The 18,834-nt window shown below is 45.0% G+C and overlaps 1 protein-coding gene across 1 annotated transcript in view; it reads right to left on the reverse strand.

Annotated features, from left to right (window-relative positions):
* MEGF6 (multiple EGF like domains 6) overlaps positions 1–18,834 on the reverse strand; it is a 635,985-nt gene that overhangs the window by 114,857 nt on the left and 502,294 nt on the right. Inside the window, exons 7-8 of the mRNA XM_075328936.1 lie at positions 7,142–7,267; positions 4,684–4,806 (exon numbers count right to left, since the gene is read on the reverse strand). Coding sequence (XP_075185051.1) covers positions 4,684–4,806; positions 7,142–7,267 — 249 coding nt within the window. The remainder of the gene's footprint in view (positions 1–4,683; positions 4,807–7,141; positions 7,268–18,834) is intronic.

Here is an 18,834-nt window from a genome sequence, read left to right on the forward strand (position 1 = left end):
AGAAAACGTACAGCTGGTTCTACAAAGACTGAGAGAGAATCGTCTGTACGCAAAGTATGAGAAGTGTGTCTTTGAGCAGTCTTCTCTCCCCTTTCTGGGGTACATCATCTCTGATACTGGACTGCAGATGGATCCCAAGAAGGTCTCCGCCATTCTCAACTGGCCTCCTCCTTCTGGACTGAAGGCAATCCAACGCTTCCTGGGATTCGCCAACTACTACCACCAGTTTATCCCTCACTTCTCTGCCTTGACTGCTCCTCTCTCCGCTTTGACTAAGAAGGAGGCTAATCCAAAGGACTGGTCACCTGCGGCTGACGCCGCGTTTGGCTCTCTGAAGCGGGCTTTTGCTTCCTCTCCTGTACTCCACCGTCCGGAGTTAAACCGCCAGTTTACCTTGGAGGTGGATGCCTCCTCCTCAGGAGCCGGAGCAGTGCTCATGCAAAAGTCCTCCTCCGGGAAGATGGTGACTTGCGGATTCTTCTCCAAGGGCTTCTCAGCGCCTGAACGCAACTACACCATCGGTGACCGAGAGCTCTTGGCAGTCAAACTGGCTTTGGAGGAATGGCGCTACCTCCTGGAAGGTGCAGTATACCCCGTGATTATTTACACGGACCACAAGAACTTGGAATACCTACGGTCCGCTCAGCGTCTGAACCCACGGCAAGCCAGGTGGTCCCTATTCTTTGCCAGGTTTGATTTCCAGCTTCATTTCCGACCCGCGGACAAGAATGTACGCGCTGATGCCTTGTCCAGGTCTTTCATGCCCATGGAGCAGGAGGAAGAGGCTACCCAACCCATCATTTGTCCTAGTAAAATCATTCCGGTGGCCCCTGTCACCCTGGCCCAGATACCGCCCGGGAAGACCTATGTCTCCGAGGGAGACAGGGAAAAAGTGTTACACTGGGGTCATGCCTCGAAAACAGCCGGTCATGCTGGTCAGAAAAAGACATGGGGTGCGATGGTACGTCATTATTGGTGGCCATCCCTTCGCACGGACGTCGCTGCTTTTGTATCCGCCTGTTCCTCTTGTGCCAGGAACAAGACGCCCAAACACCTCCCATATGGCCGTCTTCTGCCTCTGCCGATACCCTCAGTTCCGTGGCAACACATAGCAATGGACTTTATTACGGACTTGCCATTGTCCTCCGGACACACAGTCATATGGGTCGTGGTGGACCGGTTCTCTAAAATGGCCCATTTCGTCCCTATGGCTGGACTGCCCTCTGCTCAGGAACTCGCGGACGCCTACATACATCACATCTTCCGCTTTATGGCTTTCCATTACACATCGTATCCGACAGAGGAACTCAGTTCACCTCCCGCTTCTGGAGGGCTCTCTGTAAACATCTGGGAGTGACTCTGGACTTTTCATCTGCATACCATCCTCAGTCTAATGGCCAGGTAGAGAGGGTCAATCAAATCTTGACCTCTTTCTTACGTCACTATGTGAACGCCCATCACGACGACTGGTCCGCTCTTCTTCCTTGGGCTGAATTCTCCCACAACCACCACATCAGTGAGTCGTCCTCCAGCTCTCCCTTCCATGTCGTTTACGGACTTCAGCCTTCCATCCCATTGCCTGTATCCCCTTCTTCGGATGTCCCTGCTGCAGATACAGTAGCCCGTGACTTTGCTACCATTTGGGACTCTGTCAAAGCGTCCCTTGGGCGTGCTTCCCTGCGGATGAAAAGACACGCAGACAAGAAACGTCTGGACCCTCCGTGTTTCTCTCCTGGAGATCTCGTCTGGCTTGCTTCCCAGTACGTCCGCCTGAAGATACCATCATACAAGCTGGGTCCTCGCTACATTGGGCCGTTTAAAGTCCTCCACAAGATCAATGAGGTCTCCTACAAGCTACAGCTCCCGGCCACGATGAGGATACCCAACTCATTCCACGTCTCCCTGCTCAAGCCGGTTGTCCTTGGTCCCTTCTCCGCTGCTGCCAGTCCGGCTCCTCCACCTATTGCCGATGACGACATCTATGCGGTAAGGGATATCGTGGCCATGAAGACCGTACGAGGTCGACAGTTCTTCCTGGTGGACTGGGAAGGGTATGGTCCTGAGGATAGGTCCTGGGAGCCCAGGGAGAACGTGGGCACTCCTCTGATCCGTGCCTTCATGTCCCGGTTGCGGGGAGGGGGGCGTGGGGGGGGGGTACTGTCACGCTCCCCGGGTCCTCGGCTCCCCTTCCCGGGTCCCCGGTTACGCTCCCCGGGTCCTCACCCCCGCTCCCCGGCTCACCTGCCACGCTCCCCGCTCTCCAGCCTCCGGTGCCCGTCCTTCCCAGGCCCCCTGGTCTCCGATCCCGGCGCCCGACGGCTTCCCAGGCCCTAGCCGGCTCCCCTGCGTCCTCCTCTCAGCTTCCTTCCCTGGCTTCTGGCACCCGGGCGGCGCGCATGCGCATTAGGGCGCGCGCGCGGTCACTGACCCTTTCTTAAAGGGCCAGCGTCCATTAACAGGAAATGAGGCTAAACAGGTACAGGGTATAAAGGGGGTTATTGTCCAAGGGGGCGGGGCCTGATCTTCGTGTTTCCTAAGCTAGGAGTCAGGTCTCCTGGTGTATATGTGTATATACTCACCTATCTCTCTTGTAGAGCCGTGCCTGCCTCGCCATCCAGTCCTGCCGTATCCTGAACCCCGAACGCTGTCCATCTGCCATCCTGACAGTCCGCACCATCTCGGATCCCTGCGGTGACCCGTCATCTCGCTCCAAAGGTTCCGGACCCCGCCTGACATCATCTCGGCTTCCGAACCTGAGCTGCGTCACCCGGACTACCACCCGTGACTCCGTGGTCCCAGGGACTTCTCCGCTATACTCGTGTGCACGGACTGTTCTGCTGTTTATAGTGTTCCAGCTACCGGACTCTTTACTACCATCTAGGAGTTCGGCCCAGTGGATCCACCTCCTGGGTCTGCCCGTCCACCTGGCCGTGACAAATGCTCCCTGGAAAAAAGCCTGCAAATTTGCTCTCAGTCAAGAGCAAAAAGACTGTCTCTCTAGTGCCACCTATAAGTGATTGTCACCCCTATAAGTCAATGTCCACCCTTTGATGAGGCATTCCGCTTTACTTTAGCCATTCTCAGATTTCTTCAAACAGAAAAGAAATCTGACTGCTGACAGCATTTTTGCGGTTCTTGCCACTCGTCAGTATCGTATAAAGTACTGGATGGTTCGGTGAGAGGCCTTTAAAAGTGTTTAGGGTGTACCTTTTCCTCTTGGAGAAGACTGGTTTGGTTAAATATCCTAAGTCATTAAGTCAAGTGGCAAGGATTGTTAGAGCGTCAACAGTGAGTTATGTGGTTGCCATCACCAATAGGTGACATTACTGAGACAGTTTCTTTTTCTTATAAAGAAAAATAGATGGAAGAATGAAAAGGAAGAAGAAGAAGAAGAAGAAGAAGAAGAAGAAGAAGAAGAAGAAAAGGAAGATGAAGAAGATAGAAGAAAAAAATAATGAAGAAAAAGAAGAGGACAAAGTAAGGAATGAAGATAGAAGACAGAAGGAATGCAGATGGAAGAAGAAGGGAGGAAGATGGAAGAAGAAGGGAGGAAGATGGAAGAAGAAGGGAGGAAAATGGAAGAAGGGAGGAAGATAGAAGAAGAATGGAAGAAGAAGGAAGAAGATGGGAGGAAGAAGAAGGAAGAAGATGGGAGGAAGAAGAAGGGAGGAAGAGAAAGAAGAGGAGGAAAAAAAGGAAGAAGACGAAGAGGATGAAGAAGAAGATGAGGAAGAAGAGGAAGAAGGAAAAGAAGAAAAAAAGAAGATGTAGAAGAGGAAGATAGAGAACGAGAAGAAGCGAAAGAAAAAGAGGAAGAAGAGGAAGAAGAAGAAGAAGAGGAAGAAGAGGAATTAGAACAAATAATAATAATAATAATAACAACAGTATTAAAATAATTACATATAATAGTAAACCTACTATTACAACTACCAGGGACACACAATGACAGTGAAATTTGGCAACAATGCTTATAATAGTACTCGTACTGTTACCACTAATTATAGTAGCAGTAATACAAATATTGCTACTAGCAATCTAATTCTGTGCATACTAGTAAATTTACTACTGCTGATAATAGTAATACTACCATCACTTTTGGTACTGATGGTAGTAGTGATATAATAACTACCATGGTAATAATTATAATTGAACTTGTACTATTATTTCTAATGCTACTGTTGAGATGTACCAAGTAATAATAATAGTAATTCTATAAATATTATGAGTAATATAATAATATAATAAAATAATAATAACAATAAAAATAATAATTACAACTACTACTAACAATAACATTTCTTCTCTATTAATGGTACTAATGCTGATACTGATAGACTTCTATCCGTGAAGGCTAGCTTTCTAGACACAATACACCCAACCACCCATCAGTAAGAATCAGGACACTGATATGTGTGTTGATTTGGATCTACACAGTGTCCCTATGATAACACTGAACCATGTGTTGTCATAAGGACAAATGTGTGGCTGAACCTTGGGTTTTTGCACATTTCATTGACACTAATGTTTCGCTTTCACGTCTCTTCAGGGGATTCCATACAACTTTACTGAGCTGAACACAATAGAGATGGAAATGATTTTATGGCCCATCAGTTCTGAGACCCCATGGGTTATCTGGTTTAATAGAACCATATGTTACATGGAGACCCCATTGAGATACTGCACCTTCACATGTCTTTCCATCGGCTGCCAGTCTGTATCCAGGATGGCAGGAGCATTTCCCCCGTCCTCCGTCGTTGGTACACTGGTGCATGCAGCCCCCATTCCTGGTTAAACATGGGTTACTCACTGGGGAAACACATTGAATCTATTAAAGAGGAATTTTCCACAAATCTTTCTACAACTCCACTGCTGTCTGTTCTGTGGAGAACGAATGTTCAGAGTAATTAGAAGTAACAGGAGATAACGAGGAAAATGTGCTATTAATAAAAAGCGGAAATATGAAAAATCACCGGAGTGCTGCTGATCGATCCCATTTCCTAACAATGATGCAAAAAAAGCAAAGTAGACCCCAAACTTTACTGCAGAAGAACGACTCTTCTGGCCATTGCGTTCGCCCGGTTTATTTCTGCAGATCTTTCCGGGTGGCTGTGCCACATTCACATAACCACGTGTGCCACGTCCTAGTGCTGTCTGGTTTCTTTTTCCTTCGACAGAGCATTGACCCATAGTTTCATTGAGCCATATGCACACATCAGTTTTAAAACTGGATCCATGTCTGTGGTCTGTGACACTCAGAACAGATCCTATTCTCAACAGATTCTGAATCATCCATTAAAGTCTATGGGGATCAGAGTGAATGAAGTCAGGAAGACAGACCTGGTACTTCAGAGTTACATTCAAGTTTCATCAGATTTTAACGAATACACTACTAGGAGCCTTTGGTAAAAAGTTCAGTCTACCAGCTTCATCCAAAAAAAAAGGATGAGAAAAAAACGGATGCAACTAAGATGCAACTAGGAGGAGTCCTGAGGAAAAAAAGCAGTTCGTTTCTCTTGGATGATAACGCTCACTGATGTGCGAATATAGCCTTAAAGAGAACCTGTCAGCACGATTTTCTAATGTAAAGTAAAGACATTGTTGTAATGACTCTGTAATACTGATTCAGCTGTGCTTCCCCGGCCCCTCCGCCGGCCTCCGGACTGTGATTCATCGGCCCCTCCACCTGCCTACGGTAAATGATTCCCCAGCCCAACCACCTGCCTTTGGTCTGTGAGTCCCTGGCCCCTCCACCTGCCTCCGGTCTTTGATTCCCCAGATCCTCCACCTGCCTCCAGTCTGTGATTACCCAGCCCCTCTGGATGCCTCTGGTCTGTGATTTCCTGGCCCCTCTGCCTGCCTCTTGTCTGTATTTCCCTGGCCCCTCCACTTTCCTCTGGTCTGTGATTCCCCAACCCTTCCACCTGCCTCTGGTCCTTGAATACCTGGTCCCTCCGCCTGCCTCTGGTTTGTGATTATTCAGCCCCTCCACCTACCTGTGGTCTGTGATTTACCAGCACCTTCCGCCTGCCTGCGATCTATGATTCCCTGGCCCCTAAACCTGCCTCCAGTCTGTGATTCCCCAGACCCTCTGCTCTGTGATTTTCCAGCACCTCCGCCATCCTCCGGTCTGATTTTTGGGCCCCTGTGCCTACCTCTGGTCTTAGATTTCCTGACCCCTCCCATCTGCCTCTGGTCCGTGATTCCCTGCCCCTCCACCGGCCTCTGGTCTATGATTCCAGAGCCCCTAAACTTGCCTCCAGTCCATGATTCCCCGACCCCTCCAATCTGTGATTTTAAATCCCCTCTGCCTGCCTATGGTCTGATTTTCCAGCCCCTCTGCCTGCCTCCGGTCTGTAACTCCCCGGCCCCTCTACCTGCCTCCAGTTTGTGATTCCCCAGGTTCTCCTTTTGCCTCTGGTCTGTGAAGGATCTTCCTCCTCTGTTTGAATTCTCAGCAGTGACTTGTCATTCAAATATCAGAGGCAGGAGGAGGGGCGAGGAATCAGAGACCGGAGGCAGGTGGAAGGGCCGGGGAATCACAGACAGGGAGGAGAAGACCCAGTTTGCACTCCGGCCCCTGTGCACCAAAACCAAATTAGTAGAAAACTTCAAATGGTGATTAAAGAAGAACCACAAAGCAGATTTCTTCACCAAAGATATCAATGTAATCAGTATTACAGTGCCATTACAGCCATGTCTTTACTTTACACTACAAAATCATGCTTGACAGGTTCTCTTTAAGCCTATAGAGGCAAAGAAGTAGCAGGTAAAGGATAAAGGATCCAAAGATAAAGGATAAAGGGCACAGCCAGGATATAGTATATATAGATGCTGTAATCACTGATGCATATGTCCTAGGTTAAGAGAATTAAGGGCTCAAGTTTAAAAAGGTCCTAATGAGCAAAAGCTTCCTAATTTAAGCACTTTCAAAGGTAGGACTACAGCTAACGGCAATCAATATAGTGTTATATTCAAAGGCTATGCATGTTCCATAGGGGTAAAAATTGCAATTATATTTTTACAGATTTCAGAACTGTCACATAAAAATACAATATGGGAGAATGTAATATGTGTGCAATCCAGCTAGTTTCTTGCGTGTTGGCCAATCCCAATAATAATATGAAAATCTAGTCGCACTTACGTTCGCAGTGTTTGCCATCTTCCTTCAGTTGATAGTTGTTCCGGCAGCGACACTGATAATGAGCCACAGTGATCTGGACGCAGTCGTGCTCACAGCCGCCATTTCCCAGGGAGCAAGAGTACAGGGCTATAAGGAGAAGCAAACATAAATACATAAAAAAACATCAAGGGATTGCGACTTGTGGCAGATTTCATCCTTCAGCAGAATCAGTACTCAGACATTGGGGGAGAATGAACTGTGTACTTGGAACATACAGCAACTGTCATCTACATCATTACAACATTGAATATTACACCCCCAGAGGGAGCAACGGCGAAACACGTGTTGGGTTGAGTAATCACTATTCTGTAGTCAGGTATCTTATTATGTTGTCTCTCCAGTGGTGTTACTTATAAGCATTATGTCCTATTGGTTTTTTTCCTCATCTGGGGAGATCACCTTTGTGTTTTTATACTTCTACTATCTTTTATACATTTGTTGGTTATTACTAATCTGCGCTGCATATATGGTAAATCTTTTAGGCCTATATACAAACATTGCATTGCTTATTGTCTGACTTGTATGCTTATAATACCTGGACCACACTACAGGTCACATCATTTATAGCAGTGCCTCCCCATATCCGTATGCGCACATTGCATTGTATTGTAGTTGTTTATTAATAAAGTCAATTTATACTGATAATGTATGGAGTAGTGTTTGCTCTTATTGTATAGAAATTGCTGGGAGATTACAGGGAGAAACTTACACAAACCAGAGCCAGAGCAGATACAGAGAGGGGCTTCAATGAAGGAACAATGTATGGGGCCCTCTGCAGTCCAATAGCTCTTCAATAATGCACATGTTTTGGAAGTAGATGTGGCCACCTTGCCTCTAGGGCCCCTGTGGCATTGCACTGTTTGCACCAATAGTATGTCCGCCCCTGATGCAAAGAGGTCACATAATGCAGTCAACAGAGGAACTGCATGCTCATAAACGGGAACAGTTAAAGCCCCATCTGCTTTCTTCTGAAGGTAGTCCCTCCACCGTATAAGCCTGAAGCAGTAAGGCAGGACTAAGGACACAATTCAGCCTGTTCTTGGTTCATAAATAGAATTGCTGAACTGTAGGTGAAGTGGATTGTGACTGAAGATGTATATCCTATTTAGGCTAGATGGAAGGATGACTAGAGTTGTAGTATCAATATTCATTACTCATAAAGGGCAGAAGGCCCTTTTGGGTTCTCCAAGGACTAGGCCTCCAGACATGACCATATGTCCTTCAGTCACTATAAGTATCAAAACAGTCTGTAAGTTTGAGGTTAAATTTATGAACTCTGAAGAATACAGATAAAATCAGTATTACAAATGGAGAATGATAGGTGTGCATGAGTGTGTCATGCGTGTGTGTAAAGGGAGGTGTTACCCATTTTGTATTGGGGCTCAGAATCTTTATGTTACACCTCCCTTATGAAAATCAATCATATATTTGCCTCCCACGCATTTTGTGCCCCTTTTTAACCCTAGCTAGAGTTAGAACAGGTGATTATGCAAGGTTCAGAGCTGAATAATCAGTATATATATATATTGCACCTATGGTGCCAACACAAGCTAAGGCAGAACATGGTACAATGTAGACACTTAAGACCTTGATGAATAATCCCCAGTGTTTTATTATTTTCCCTATTCACTTGCTACAGAAGAACTTGTTGTGGTTCCTACAGAGCGTTGCAGTGTCACAGCTGCTAATATTGTTGGAACAATTAAGAATATAAATGTTAGTTTTGCCGATTACAACAAATACATAACATGTCTGGGAGCGCAAGAGCAAAGGGATTAGGAAATGCTTAAAGACGCCTCTGGGAAACATCTTTACTGCCAAGGAGGTGCCTAAGAAAAAGTTGGAAATGTCTCAAGAGACATTTTGCCAGCTCATATATTTAAGGGTGTTTTCCAGGTGTACAGATGTGGCCAAAAGTTTTGAAATTGACACGGATTTTGGTTTTCATAAAGTTTGCGGCTTCCGTTTTTATAGAGACAATTCGTTTTAACTCGAGTTTGTTATTAAAAGTAATCAGATGAATTGCAAAAAAAATGCAAAGTTGTGCCTTCTACTGAAAACTAACTTAATCAATTAGCGGTAAGGTGCCTTTAGGGCACCTAAGAAAGCCCAGCAAGTGCCAAGACTGTCTCTGAAGAGGATTCAGCTATGGCAGTGTTTCTCAACTCCAGTCCTCAAGACCCACCAACAGATCATGTTTTCAGGTTTTCCTCAATCAGGTTTTCAGGATTTCCTTAATGTTGCACAGGTGATGGAATTATTCCCTGTGTAACATTGAGGAAAACCTGAAAACATGTTGGTGGGTCCTGAGGACTGGAGTTGAGAAACACTGAGCTATGGGATCTGTTTAACACCGATGCAGAGCTTGCCTTGGAATGGCAGCAGTCAGTGCATCTGCATGCACAGTGAGGTGAAGGCTTTTGGAGGCTGGCCCCGTGTCAAGAAGGGCAGCAAAGAAGCCATTAGTCTCTAAGAAAAACATCAATGGCTGATTGACATTCTACAGGCAGTACTAGGAGTGGACTATAATAGGGCTAGGGTAAAGGCATTTTCTCAGAAGAAGTCCTCTTCAGACTGGAACGTCTGCAAGTTGCTAGCTTGATTTTTTATTTTTTTCTGGATGGCTTATAAAAAAAAACCCACGAACAAACAATATTTCTTACAGACACATTGCAAAACCATAACAAATCATCATGATTATAAGTGATCTATGTTTACGGCAAATAGTTCTGATGTGAAGTCATCACCTGCACTCACTGCAAATCATAAAATGGTGATAATTACAGTCAAAATAATTGGTATAAATTTCTGTAGCTTTAAAAAATAATCACAGACGCCATAATATTTTTCACGGAGAGGGCAAAAAAGTGTCCAATTTTTATAGACTAACCTGGAGAGTTGGCAACCCAGGACATCTGGAAGAAGGATTGCCCATCCATGGAGGGGGCTCACTCACAATTTTGCCTGAGAACACTGCCATGTATCAGAGGCAGATACAGTTAGGTCCAGAAATATTTGGACAGTGACACAAGTTTTGTTATTTTAGCTGTTTACAAAAACATGTTCAGAAATACAATTATATATATAATATGGGCTGAAAGTGCACACTCCCAGCTGCAATATGAGAGTTTTCACATCCAAATCGGAGAAAGGGTTTAGGAATCATAGCTCTGTAATGCATAGCCTCCTCTTTTTCAAGGGACCAAAAGTAATTGGACAAGGGACTCTAAGGGCTGTAATTAACTCTGAAGGCGTCTCCCTCGTTAACCTGTAATCAATGAAGTAGTTAAAAGGTCTGGGGTTGATTACAGGTGTGTGGTTTTGCATTTGGAAGCTGTTGCTGTGACCAGACAACATGCAGTCTAAGGAACTCTCAATTGAGGTGAAGCAGAACATCCTGAGGCTGAAAAAAAATAAAAAATCCATCAGAGAGATAGCAGACATGCTTGGAGTAGCAAAATCAACAGTCGGGTACATTCTGAGAAAAAAGGAATTGACTGGTGAGCTTGGGAACTCAAAAAGGCCTGGGCGTCCACGGATGACAACAGTGGTGGATGATCGCCGCATACTTTCTTTGGTGAAGAAGAACCCGTTCACAACATCAACTGAAGTCCAGAACACTCTCAGTGAAGTAGGTGTATCTGTCTCTAAGTCAACAGTAAAGAGAAGACTCCATGAAAGTAAATACAAAGGGTTCACATCTAGATGCAAACCATTCATCAATTCCAAAAATAGACAGGCCAGAGTTAAATTTGCTGAAAAACACCTCATGAAGCCAGCTCAGTTCTGGAAAAGTATTCTATGGACAGATGAGACCAAGATCAACCTGTACCAGAATGATGGGAAGACAAAAGTTTGGAGAAGAAAGGGAACGGCACATGATCCAAGGCACACCACATCCTCTGTAAAACATGGTGGAGGCAACGTGATGGCATGGGCATGCATGGCTTTCAATGGCACTGGGTCACTTGTGTTTATTGATGACATAACAGCAGACAAGAGTAGCCGGATGAATTCTGAAGTGTACCGGGATATACTTTCAGCCCAGATTCAGCCAAATGCCGCAAAGTTGATCGGACGGCGCTTCATAGTACAGATGGACAATGACCCAAAGCATACAGCCAAAGCTACCCAGGAGTTCATGAGTGCAAAAAAGTGGAACATTCTGCAATGGCCAAGTCAATCACCAGATCTTAACCCAATTGAGCATGCATTTCACTTGCTCAAATCCAGACTTAAGACGGAAAGACCCACAAACAAGCAAGACCTGAAGGCTGCGGCTGTAAAGGCCTGGCAAAGCATTAAGAAGGAGGAAACCCAGTGTTTGGTGATGTCCATGGGTTCCAGACTTAAGGCAGTGATTGCCTCCAAAGGATTCGCAACAAAATATTGAAAATAAAAATATTTTGTTGGGGTTTGGTTTATTTGTCCAATTACTTTTGACCTCCTAAAATGTGGAGTGTTTGTAAAGAAATGTGTACAATTCCTACAATTTCTATCAGATATTTTTGTTCAAACCTTCAAATTAAACGTTACAATCTGCACTTGAATTCTGTTGTAGAGGTTTCATTTCAAATCCAATGTGGTGGCATGCAGAGCCCAACTCGCGAAAATTGTGTCACTGTCCAAATATTTCTGGACCTAACTGTATATCATTGGTGCAATCTGTGCAGCCTCATAAGGGCCCAATAGATAAATTGGGGGGGTGGGGGTCGCACTAATACCTCCAAATCAAATGGAATCGTGCATTTTGATTTGTTATTAGACTGAAAATGGCCAATATACTGTTCTTGTCTAATAACCCAAAGTTGTTGTGTTTGTACTTTTAAGATGTAGCAGATCTGACAGCTATCCTATTAAAATAATATGGCCCTTTAATGTTGGCTGGGAGAACTGGTGTGTCTGTCCTGTAGGGTGCACTTATATAGTGCTGGGCAGCCTGCCTGATCTAATAGCATGGGTGTCATCCATAGGCTGTAAGCCAGACACTATGCATCACACGTACCTGTGTGACTGGTGCCCTATGCAAGCCCTATCTGTGCATCCAAAATACTAGCATCCACCTCCTCCACCAATTGATTCCGAGTGGTTGTTTCATTACTATTTTGCACCTGTGCTGCCCCCACATGTATCTCGGGGGTCTGCTGCATCATTCTAGTACATTGGTAATCTGACCTTGTGTTAGTAATGGCTGTTTCTTTTCTGTGATGTTTTATGTTTTCAGCACATAAAAGTGGTTTATATATGTACAAAATGATGCAGCTGTTATGTTCTGTTATTAGGACATTATTAAGGGTTAATGAGGCAGCCCTGCTTTCCATACATTGCATACAGGTCACCTGTCTTTGGGCTTAGCACTGAGGGAGAGTAGACATTGTGTCTCTGTGTGAGTAGAACTGGAGAAGTTGAAGAGGAAGTAATGGAGCAGCCATAGCTCCTGTATATATATTAGAGCCCAAAGCCTCAGCTGCAGATAATTGTGTGGTTAGGATTGTTGTCACGGGTGTGTCACGGGTGACAGACAGTTCTGTGGTGTCCGGCAATAGAAATTCACAGCATTTGGCTGCGCAATCTAGTCCCTGACTTTGCTTCCTGCAGTCAGTATTCAGTGTACTAGGTATTTCTTCTGCTCTGTTTTCATCCTTTTCCCTTTAGGACCCTGTGGAGCTCCTATTCCCTTCAGTGGCTAATCATCTATTTCCCCTTGGATTTAAATATTCTCATTTTTCCCTGGACTTATGCTTGTGATATTTAGTTACTTCACAAGCTCTAGATGCAAGCAGGCAGCTTGCACTCATCTGTAGGATTGTTGCTGTTCTTTACTGATCTTCTGACTGAGTTATCTGGAAATAAGTTGTTTATGCGCTGCCCCATGTATGTGTGCTCCCTGTGCCTTCTTTAGTACTTAGTGGGGATGACGAAGAGCTCATCCTACCCGTTCTTTATCTAGGTCCCTTCTGTAGGGGGTCATTCTAGGGTCAGGTATGCAGCTTGGCGCATAGGAACTTGTGACGCTCTGGCCTATCAGGTCGTCGCAGGGTATCGTGCAAAATGCCTTTCTGCACGGTATTCACCCTCCTTGGTTACGGGTCCTGGTCCTTTGGTGTTACTAACAGCTTAGCCAATCAAAATCCTAGAAACACTTCCCACTTTAACCTACCATACACACCATTGGGGGGCCTGAAGGGAATAGGGCCGCCCACATGAGGGGTTGGTGAGGAAAAGTGAGGAAAGTGACAGTTGAGCTTTGGAAGTTGAGCTTGGAGAGTGAAAGGAGATGAGGTGGAATGGTGTCTCTCGTGAGGAGAGGCCACGGAGGAGAGCTCCTGAGTACTAGGTGGCAGACATTGGTCTGGGCCTGGTAGGAGCTGGAACCCCGGTCGCAGGGGTCAGTGTCAAGTGGCACGGACTGCCGAGGAGGGCGGCTGGCGGCCTTGAGCTGTAGCGCACCGATGGGATAGGACTTTCCCAATACAGTCCAAAGAAATCCTACACGTGAACCCTGAGAGCAAGCTCACTCCGTTAGCCATACGGGTGAGCGGGACCCGAACAGTTTTATACCGACGGGTCCAACAGAGAGAGAGAGGTGCCAAGGACAGGACCACAGGCTAACAGCAATACCAAGGGCACGGACCCAATCGTGCTCCCTACAAGCTACAGTGGTGCTCAGAACTCTGGTTTACAAGCTGTCGGTGTTGTTATTCCTGGACTGAGTCTGAGTGAGTACACTGAAACATCCCTGTTCCTACCCCATTGGCACCCATCCGCCAACCTACCCGACGGGCCCCGGGACACAAACCCCCTGCCCATGGAGGGGTTAAACATCAGGCTGCTACACCATCGTCACCGGGCTCCCCAACCGCAGCGGTGGTCCCTCACATTACCACGCACCGTGGGTTGCGTCACAAACTTTACAAACCCCCTGTACATAGCCCCCCTTTCATTCGAGTGGCCGCGCGACCCCCGGGTCCGGAGACCCCCTCGAGCCACCGCAGATTCTGATCCGAGCAGATGCCCGGCCGCTGGCGTGGGGGCGGTACAAACTTATCTAGGGTGGTGAAGGACCCCAGGGACCAGTGGTAGGCTCGGTCTGGGGTCATCATCTCCCTCTTCCCTAAACGCAGGGTTTCCCTTCCGTTTCGCCGTTCGCTTGGTACTTCCCCGTAGTTAGCATGACAATTGTGCATACCAGCAGAAAGAGGAGCTAAGGAAGCACTGCATCTGATGTATAACCACAAAATTACCCTGGAAAGTAAAGTGAATGCTGATTAGGAATTGAGCCTATGTACAAGTATTATTCATCTCGAGGTACCTAAGTAACCTTACAATAAGTAAATGTGTTGTTTTCTACAGCTTCATTGACGTCCCTGTTTTCTGGATTGCAGAGGTAAATTGAGTGCACCCTAGCTTCCCAGACTCTCTTTTCCTATAATTTTCTTCTTTTTGTCACTTCCATGGTGGCGTGGTAACTACCGCTAACTACATGGGTCCATAGTACACAACACTTCCATAGGGGCCCTTTTTTGTCTGTGTCTGCCAGTGCCATGAATAAAGAATGGGATCTATACATTCTCCAAAAGAAACTTCTGCCAAATGATCCTGCAGTAAGTTCGTGATGATTTTTTCCAACATGATGGAGACTGTGTCACAAGGCAAGAGTGAAAACTGAGCGGATCGGTGAACAAAAATTGAAACTCCCCAGATCTCAATCCCATTGAGAATCTGTGAAAACAGTCAATAATCAAAAATCTGGAGGACAAACAAAAACACAGAAATTGTGATAAACACCAAGTACTGATTAGTCAGGAATGGGTCATCAGTCAGGATTTGGCCCAGAAGCTGATGTCGAGGCGAAGGACAGAAGTCTTGAAAAATAAGATTCAATGCTGTAAATATTGAGTCTTTACATAAACATGATGTACTTGACAAGAAAAGTTTATAAATTTATGAAATGCTGACAACTGTACATCTGTAACCACAGAATCTTCTGACTACAAAATCTAAAATTACTGAAGCAGCAATCTATGGGAAAACGAAAATTTGTATCAGTCTCAAAACTTTTGGCTACAACTGTATGGTACTGTCACGGGTAAGCTAAGCTAGAAAGGGAGACCTGAGCTGGACCTGAGACTGAGATCCCTGCGCTGTCTCGCAACCCAGAGGTACACTTAAGGGTAGTGAGGTCTGGGCTTCCAGCGTGTCCCAATCTCCTATTCAGGCCCTGACCTAACTCACCTTACCCCTCCTCCCGCCCTGGGGTGTACAGAGCACAATGTAATAACCCCCCTCCCCAAAAGACACAGACAGGGGGAGAACTGAAACTCACTCACCCTGCAAACAACCACAAAGGGAAGACAAATAAAGGCAAGAGAGGGAATGAAATATACGGGAGGAAGTAAGACACACCAAGGGACACTTCCACACCACACAAGCAACAGATCGCAGGTCACCAAAAAAGGATTGCTAAGGACACCAGATTTTCACAACAGCAGATGCTATCTTCGGCGATATCCTTACAAACTACCCAGCCTTAAATAGGGAGGGACAAGCTGTGGATGGTAATCAGCAACCAGACTCAAAGAAGAGTTGAACACTGCTCCAAAAAGCATTAACTCCTGTACAGCTGGGAGAAGTGAAACAACTCAGCCGACGACCGGCAGAGCTGAGCATCTAACAGATACCAGGTTGCCTGTTCGACTCTTCAATATGAACATGGATAGCGCATGACAGATACGATATTAAGATAACTTAGTTTTAAGATAAATTTTATCATCGTATTTGCACATGCTCCATTTTTCAAATAAAGTGAGGTCCAGAAATATTTGGACAGTGACACAATTTTCGCGAGTTGGGCTCTGCATGCCACCACATTGGATTTGAAATGAAACCTCTACAACAGAATTCAAGTGCAGATTGTAACGTTTAATTTAAAGGTTTGAACAAAAATATCTGATAGAAATTGTAGGAATTGTACACATTTCTTTACAAACACTCCACATTTTAGGAGGTCAAAAGTAATTGGACAAATAAACCAAACCCAAACAAAATATTTTTTTTTCAATATTTTGTTGCAAATCCTTTGGAGGCAATCACTGCCTTAAGTCTGAAACCCATGGACATCACCAAACGCTGGGTTTCCTCCTTCTTAATGCTTTGCCAGGCCTTTACAGCCGCAGCCTTCAGGTCTTGCTTGTTTGTGGGTCTTTCCATCTTAAGTCTGGATTTGAGCAAGTGAAATGCATGCTCAATTGGGTTAAGATCTGGTGATTGACTTGGCCATTGCAGAATGTTCCACTTTTTTGCACTCATGAACTCCTGGGTAGCTTTGGCTGTATGCTTGGGGTCATTGTCCATCTGTACTATGAAGCGCCGTCCGATCAACTTTGCGGCATTTGGCTGAATCTGGGCTGAAAGTATATCCCGGTACACTTCTGAATTCAACTGGCTACTCTTGTCTGCTGTTATGTCATCAATAAACACAAGTGACCCAGTGCCATTGAAAGCCATGCATGCCCATGCCATCACGTTGCCTCCACCATGTTTTACAGAGGATGTGGTGTGCCTTGGATCATGTGCCGTTCCCTTTCTTCTCCAAACTTTTTTCTTCCCATCATTCTGGTACAGGTTGATCTTTGTCTCATCTGTCCATAGAATACTTTTCCAGAACTGAGCTGGCTTCATGAAGTGTTTTTCAGCAAATTTAACTCTGGCCTGTCTATTTTTGGAATTGATGAATGGTTTGCATCTAGATGTGAACCCTTTTTATTTACTTTCATGGAGTCTTCTCTTTACTGTTGACTTAGAGACAGGTACACCTACTTCACTGAGAGTATTCTGGACTTCAGTTGATGTTGTGAACGGGTTCTTCTTCACCAAAGAAAGTATGCGGCGATCATCCACCACTGTTGTCATCCGTGGACGCCCAGGCCTTTTTGAGTTCCCAAGCTCACCAGTCAATTCCTTTTTTCTCAGAATGTACCCGACTGTTGATTTTGCTACTCCAAGCATGTCTGCTATCTCTCTGATGGATTTTTTCTTTTTTTTCAGCCTCAGGATGTTCTGCTTCACCTCAATTGAGAGTTCCTTAGACCGCATGTTGTCTGGTCACAGCAACAGCTTCCAAATGCAAAACCACACACCTGTAATCAACCCCAGACCTTTTAACTACTTCATTGATTACAGGTTAACGAGGGAGACGCCTTCAGAGTTAATTGCAGCCCTTAGAGTCCCTTGTCCAATTACTTTTGGTCCCTTGAAAAAGAGGAGGCTATGCATTACAGAGCTATGATTCCTAAACCCTTTCTCCGATTTGGATGTGAAAACTCTCATATTGCAGCTGGGAGTGTGCACTTTCAGCCCATATTATATATATAATTGTATTTCTGAACATGTTTTTGTAAACAGCTAAAATAACAAAACTTGTGTCACTGTCCAAATATTTCTGTACCTAACTGTATATATATATTATTTTATGTATGTATACATATATAAATAAATATATATATATATATATATATATATATATATATATATATATATATATATATATATATATATTTATATATATATGTATAAGATATATGTGTGTGTGTGTCCAAAGTACGGTATATGCTGAACAAAAGCTGTGGCCGAATTCCGGTGGCATCTGTCAGCCATATATGTCTATGTTAAAAAAAGAGTACATTTCTGTTTAACCAATGTGGTTTTTACTGGATGAAGATGAAGGTGTGAACTATTAAAATATTCAAAACTTTTCTGTGTGTCAATGAATCTTTATGGACACAATAGCATGCACATCGGGAGCATTTGTGGCATATACGCTAAGTATAGAGCAAAAACAAAACACAGAACATCACCTAAAAAGAATACTCAAGCCATTTAGCTAATAAAAAAGAAAGATCTTGAGAATATTAGGCAACTGAAAAAGTAGTAAAAGTAATGACAGTTTCAAATGTCCGACATTCGCGGTCCGTGTGTAGATTGTGATGTCCAGCTCATCAGGAACCTGAACTCAGCATGCTCATATATGTTTATAATGCTGTTCGTTCAGATGAAGAGACCCACACCTGAACATTGAATGTCAGACATATGACACAGGTCTAAAGCCAATTCTCATAGCTGTATTATATGGTCCACAATTCCTGGATCATGACCTGAACTAACAGCCTTATAGGCATGCAGTATATGAGGATGCTAGGTTGAGTTAGGATACCCACATTTAGGCCAGGAATTACAGCATGAGCATGGACCTCACATCCCAGGCAGGTAAATGTCCCACCTCTATCGGAAACTACCGTGGCCCTCCAGGTTGGGTTACTATGCCCACGTTTAGACAAGGAATTACGGCTTGAACATGGACCTCACAACCCAACTAGGTAAATGTCCCACCGCTATCGAGAATTTCCCCAGCCTTCCAGGTTTGGTTAGGATACCCACAATTAGGCAAGGCATTACGGCTTGAGAATGGACCTCACAACCCAGGCAGGTAAACATCCCATCTCTATTGGGAACTCCCATGGCCCTCCAGGTTGGGTTAGGATACCCACGTTTAGGCAAGGAATTGCGGCTTGAGCATGGACCTCACAACCAAGACAGGGAAATGCCCTATCTCTATTGAGAACTTCTCTGGCCCTCCTACATATACCCAGCTCTTT

Source organism: Anomaloglossus baeobatrachus, chromosome 11 (assembly GCF_048569485.1).
Source record: "Anomaloglossus baeobatrachus isolate aAnoBae1 chromosome 11, aAnoBae1.hap1, whole genome shotgun sequence".
Classification (NCBI taxonomy): Eukaryota; Metazoa; Chordata; class Amphibia; order Anura; family Aromobatidae; genus Anomaloglossus; species Anomaloglossus baeobatrachus.